We start from the raw sequence: 5,784 nt of genomic DNA, 5'->3' as shown, positions 1-5,784 counted from the left end.
TGTTGTACAAGCAACACAGGTTGTAGAGAGAGGAAGGGGATGGAGAAAAAGATCTTTTGGGGTTGGCGGGGAGTACTCTCTCCTATGTTCTTTTTTGAATAGCGGATCTTTTTTTATCTCCGTCCATAATGTAGGTTAATTGATGAAACCTCGTTAAATTTTGGTGCTTCCTTTAATTTGGTACATTTCTTTTTTGTGGTCTAATTTACTGTCATTCACGGGTTGCGTTGTTATCTTCCAAATGACATGGTTATTTTGATTCTAAGAGGGAGGGAGGGGATATAATAGAGGAGTCATTGGAGCCTGGATTATTTTAGAGCAATGCAAGTGAAGTTAGCCAGTTGCCTGTTTCCAATCTTCCAATGCTGATGCATAAAAGTCGGGCTTTGTACAGAAAACTTGATAACAAAGAAATACTAAAAGGAAACAAAGAGACAATCTGTGTATTTGTTGTTGTTTAGTAAGTCTTGCATAAGAAAATAACTATATTAGCTCTCTTGCTTAGAATTGCATAAACTTGTGCAGATGGAGACCTTATGTTTTGCCGGAGTTGTGGTACAACGTTGCTTTAGCCCTGGCCTTTACACATGCATTATCATGGGCAGCACATGTATCATCATTCAATTGCACATGCCATTCTTTTTCTTTTTTTTTTTTTTTTTTGCAGAATCAAACCATCCGACCACAACTCACTATGAAAGTCTGATACAAATATTTTTATACTCTTTTTTTTTCAGCTATTGAATTTGAGGGGAGCCTTAGCGCAACAGTAGCACTGCTTCCTTGGTAGCTAGTAGGTCACTCGCTTGAGACGTAGAAATAACTTCATTTGCATAAATGCAAGAGAAACTTTGCATACATTATACACGATCTTTCTCTCCTCTTATTGCTCTAGTTTTAGAACACTTGGTACACACTGGGTAAGCCTTTTTTTGGGCTGGATATTGCATTTGATTTTTTTGAAGGAGATAAAAATAATGATGGCCTAACGTAAATGAAGTTAATGAAAATCATCGGAAATAGGATAACAGTTCTAGATAAAGACAACCATATGCTTAATGCATGGTCAGCAAACTCACTTAGTGTATGTGTTATTAGAGAGGGTAACAGTAACTGATGAAATAGTTAAGATTTGCGTAAGTTACTCGAATACCACGCTATCTAAAAAAGACTTCCTTAATAAAGCAAAAAACTTAGTAGAACAACATTTCTTTTCTCTTTTTCTGTACATGGTCAGCAAAGTTACTTAGTATATATGAATAATTGAGGTTCGCGTAAGTTAGCTTATTAGAAAAAATGATGGAGGACCATTTTGTGATCTAAATTTATACTACTGACTATTCCAACATACACAATTAAAGCGCCGACCAAGAGGCAGCAACATAACGACCCAACATCCAAACAGAAACCAAAAAGATTCCTAAAGAGAGAACTCAGTTAAGTTTCATCATATTTTATAGAGTTGGGTTCTCTTTGATACCAACAGTCAAACTGAAAGTCAAACTTACATCACATGCAATTCTTCTAATTCAATGAAAACACTTTCAGAGACAAAAAATAAAAAGAACTGACCATATTATTTTGTTTTTTCATTTTTTCTATTTTACCGTTGTCTCTTCAATTTTTTTTCCTTTCTGTTTTTGCTTTTATTATAATGAATACAAGTTAGTTGTTGACTTAGTAGTATCTTTGATCAATCTGGATAAACACAAAAAAATTCCCTTAAATCAATCTGGATAAACACAAAAAAGTTCCCATATGTGTCAAAAATACAATTTCCTTTGTTTAAACCAAGAGATTTAATCTCCTTACTATACGGATAAAATTGCAAGACTCTATCCTATCTGCTTTCAACTGTTTTTTACCATTCAAAGTATTCTCCCGAAACAGCTAAAATGGGAAAATCAAGATTTGAAAAAACATAATTACATTTATTAAGAGAATCCATCTAAGATTCTGCCTATTAATTAAAAGGCTTTTGGTGGAGATTAGAAAAGACAACTGCAATTATTAAGATAATCCATTTAAAATTCTATCAATTAATTAAGAGACTTTTTTGCATTAGCCTTTGCCTCCTCCCCTATATATAGTGCAGCATGCAAGACATGGAGTACTACAAAAATCTGTCCTTTCCTTATAAACATATCCTAAATACCAATAGCTTATTTTTTGATTGATCAAAGGTTTTAGAAAAAAAAGAAAAGAAAAGAAAAGAAGATGTGTGGCACAGAGGCTTGTCTTATCAAGTGTTCTCCAGTCCCTTGTGTGACTCCTGAAACAAGAGAAAATGGCACTCTCATCAACTGGGATACTCTTATCAATCTTGATCAGTAAGTGTTCTTTCCCCAATTTATTGTTGTTAGAATGTCCCACCCGATTCTCCTCGCTCTAAATATATAACTTAAACATAGGGTGTCAGAATGAGGGCATTTCCACAAATGACCTTGTTTCAGGCCATTTTTCTGCAAAAGAAAAAAAGATATCCAACTACTACTTCTTAAGAAAAAATTTAGCCCTATGGACTAACAAGGAAAAGAATTTAAAGAGTGGCACCATAATTTAAGGTGCAAGTAATCCGTTATAATATCCTAGTAGAGGAAATGAACCGTCGTGGCCTTATATCGTCTTATTGGTAAACTAGCTTTTGGGATTGAGTTGTGCCAAAATTTCATTTTTTTTACAAATGTGAATCCCCAGAAATACTGAAATCCTCAAATTGTCACCTTCTTTGTTGGAATATACTAATTTGGAATTTCATTTCTTGTGTATAGTGGTGATCCAGTAATGTATGAATCATACTGGCGAAAGATGGGAAACAGATGTGACATTACATTCAGTGGTTATCAGTCATTGAGTTATTTTGCTAACGCCAAGAACTTGTGCTGGTTCCTTGAGCCAAAACTAGAAGAAGAGATCAAGAGGCTGCACAATGTGGTTGGAAATGCAATTGTGGATGATCATTATATCGTCGTTGGGACAGGATCAAGCCAGCTTATACAGGCTGCACTCTATGCTCTTTCTCCTACAGATGAACCTGAACCAATCAGTGTAGTTTCAGCTGCACCTTTCTATTCGGTACGGTTATTTTGTGATTTACAAGTACCCTTACTGCACACTTTTATTATATCTATTTTTATTATTGGCTGGTGGGATTATTTTCAATGTCATGTCCATCTTCTGTTCGGCCAATTTGACAGTTATTTTCATGTAGCCATATACAATACGGTGATGAAAGGTGGTCAGTTGAACGCCCTTCATCCGGTGTGTATATATATAAAAAGGTATAATGCGTATATAGATCATATATATTACCTTTTACAAATTTATATTAAGTGTTGAATACCCTTTAGTGATATTCCTGGCTTATTATTCAATGTTTTGCCTCTCGATAACCCAAAATTTTCAGCCATATATTGATTTGGGTTCTCATCAAGGCTAATGATCCATTTTGACGTTGGATATTATTTTTAACATGTCTAGTGTAGAATCTTTAATTAACCAATTAAAAGTCAACGAAACAAGAAATTTAATAATAATGCTTCATATATGTACCCCTAACAAACCATGTCTGTCGCTGAGACGCTTATAATGTAGGTCTAAGAAACATAGGAACATGGTCATGCAAAGATTTGCAAACATGTTTACTATATTAGTACTAGTTGTTTAATAATTAACCACATGGTTTTAGGTATAAGTCAGATCCATTATAACATGATACTCCATTCGTTATCATAATAATTCTTAAACACGTGATTAATCTTTTTAAAAGTGAGGTTTATTGATAACTAACAATTTTGTTGTTGGTATTGACCTGCAGTCATATCCAGAAGTGACTGATTTTGTGCGTTCAGGGCTGTACAAATGGGCAGGAGATGCAAGAAATTTTGAGAAAGATGGACCATATATTGAGTTCATTACATCTCCAAATAACCCAGATGGGGTTACTCGAGAGCCTGTAGTTAATGGAATTCAAGGGATATTAATTCATGATTTAGCTTATTACTGGCCACAGTACACTGCTATTACCTCTCCTGCCAAATATGATGTTATGCTCTTTACAGTTTCCAAATGCACTGGCCATGCTGGATCCAGAATTGGGTATGTTTTTAAAATTTGCAATTTAGGTGATAATGACAAAATTAAAGAGTATTACAAAATTTTCACACGTTTGGTAAAGTACTAAAAGCCGAAAGTATTTAAAGTACTTTTACTTTTTTGTTACTGTTTTATCCCTAATATCATTTGAAATTTTTGAAATACCCATTCCAAACAAAATCACGGTTCGTTGTTCTTATAAAGATATTTTCTAATTTATATATCAGACATAAATAACTTTAAGGATGTTTTTGTCATTTTAACAAAAAAAAAAAGTACTTATCAATTATTTTTTTGGGAACACGTCAACTACTAATGATCAGTTTCAACACTTCCTTTCAAATTCATAACTACTTACATATAATAATCAATTTTCGAGCATAGAAGAATGCTTTTCAACAATCATCAATGTTTATCAGCTACTTTGGATCCGTTATCGGCTCTAAAACACTTGGATTGGAGTTGGATATAAATTTTTAGATTATACAAATTTCAATTTCTCACTAACATGTTCCCATTTTATTTGATTTGCAGTTGGGCTCTTGTTAGGGACAAAGAGGTGGCTAGGAAGATGACAAAATTCATGGAAATTAGCACAATAGGGGTATCAAAGGAAGCTCAATTGAGAGCTGCAAAGATTCTTGGACTGATTTCTGATAGCTGTTTAGATCCCACATTGGAAAACTTCTTTGAGTATAGTCAATCTCACATGACTAAAAGATGGCAGAGGTTAAGAGAAGTTGTTAAGAGCAGTGACCTTTTCACTCTCCAGAAATATCCACTTCAGTATTGCCACTTCACAAGAGACTTCTATGAATCACACCCTGGTAATGTGAAAAAAGATTTAAGTTATAAATATTGACGGTACTATAAAGAATTTTTACATTATCACTACAATTTAATCAGTTATAATATGTTCGAAGTTACCATATCATGCTTGATTTGGAAGGTTACATGTTATTGCAGGCCAACTTAACTTATAATGTAAAAGATTATCACGATTACTACTGTACATAACATAAACTCATGTAAAAAATAAATAAAAATATATTTTGGATTGCAGGCATTAAAATGGCTATTTTAGATTTCGATTCTTGTCTTTTTTGAAACAGCTTTTGCATGGCTAATGTGCAAAGGAAGTGAAGATGACCTTGAGAAGCTTCTTAAAGGATACAAGATTCAAACAAGGAGTGGAAGAAAATTTGGGAGTGATCCAAAATGTGTTAGGATAAGTATGCTGAGTAGGGATGAAGACTTCAACATTTTTTTGCAGAGGCTTATGTCTATTCAAGGAGTTACAAATGGAAATTAAGAGTTGGAGTAATGAATATTTAGCTGATTTTATATATCAGTCTTTAGCAAATTATATTCTAACTACCAGTTCGTGATAGTTAGACTTTATATTGTATTTCTTTTTTACAGCAATGAAACTTGGATATTATTAAAGAGTAGAAGTCTTTCCTGAATGTTTATATTAAAGGGATCATTGCAAAAATGATCGGCCAGATTTACTATTTGCTTTCTTAATCGATATACATGAATTATACATTGATTATACACATGAATTATACATATATTATACATTGATTACAATCGATTATTTTTTATTTAAGAGGTTGAATAAGCGATTATTTAGATTCATTCTTGTATTTAAAAAAATTGGTGATTAATGCCTAAAGAGTTATCAAA

At 33.1% G+C, this 5,784-nt stretch overlaps 1 protein-coding gene across 1 annotated transcript; it reads left to right on the top strand.

The window, feature by feature from the left end:
* The first annotated feature begins 2,113 nt into the window (after nucleotides 1-2,113).
* LOC104114980 (L-tryptophan--pyruvate aminotransferase 1-like) lies at nucleotides 2,114-5,541 on the top strand. Its single transcript, XM_009625545.4, has 5 exons — nucleotides 2,114-2,330; nucleotides 2,772-3,075; nucleotides 3,818-4,098; nucleotides 4,630-4,922; nucleotides 5,208-5,541. The coding sequence occupies exons 1-5, from the start codon at nucleotides 2,218-2,220 to the stop codon at nucleotides 5,405-5,407; spliced, it is 1,191 nt and encodes a 396-aa protein (XP_009623840.1). The 5' UTR covers nucleotides 2,114-2,217; the 3' UTR covers nucleotides 5,408-5,541.
* Nucleotides 5,542-5,784: the final 243 nt, after the last annotated feature.

The sequence above is a fragment of the Nicotiana tomentosiformis genome, chromosome 10 (assembly GCF_000390325.3).
Source record: "Nicotiana tomentosiformis chromosome 10, ASM39032v3, whole genome shotgun sequence".
Classification (NCBI taxonomy): domain Eukaryota; kingdom Viridiplantae; phylum Streptophyta; class Magnoliopsida; order Solanales; family Solanaceae; genus Nicotiana; species Nicotiana tomentosiformis.
The sequence above is the reverse complement of the archived record's forward strand: the minus strand, read 5'-3'. Positions and strand labels throughout refer to the sequence as shown.

Excerpts from the sequence above, each read along its gene's own strand:
- LOC104114980 (XM_009625545.4), top strand. The coding sequence starts at position 2,218 with ATGTGTGGCACAGAGGCTTGTCTTATCAAGTGTTCTCCAGTCCCTTGT. Across the intron at positions 3,076-3,817 it reads CAGCTGCACCTTTCTATTCG|TCATATCCAGAAGTGACTGA; the intron begins GTACGGTTATTT and ends ATTGACCTGCAG. Across the intron at positions 4,099-4,629 it reads CATGCTGGATCCAGAATTGG|TTGGGCTCTTGTTAGGGACA; the intron begins GTATGTTTTTAA and ends TTTGATTTGCAG.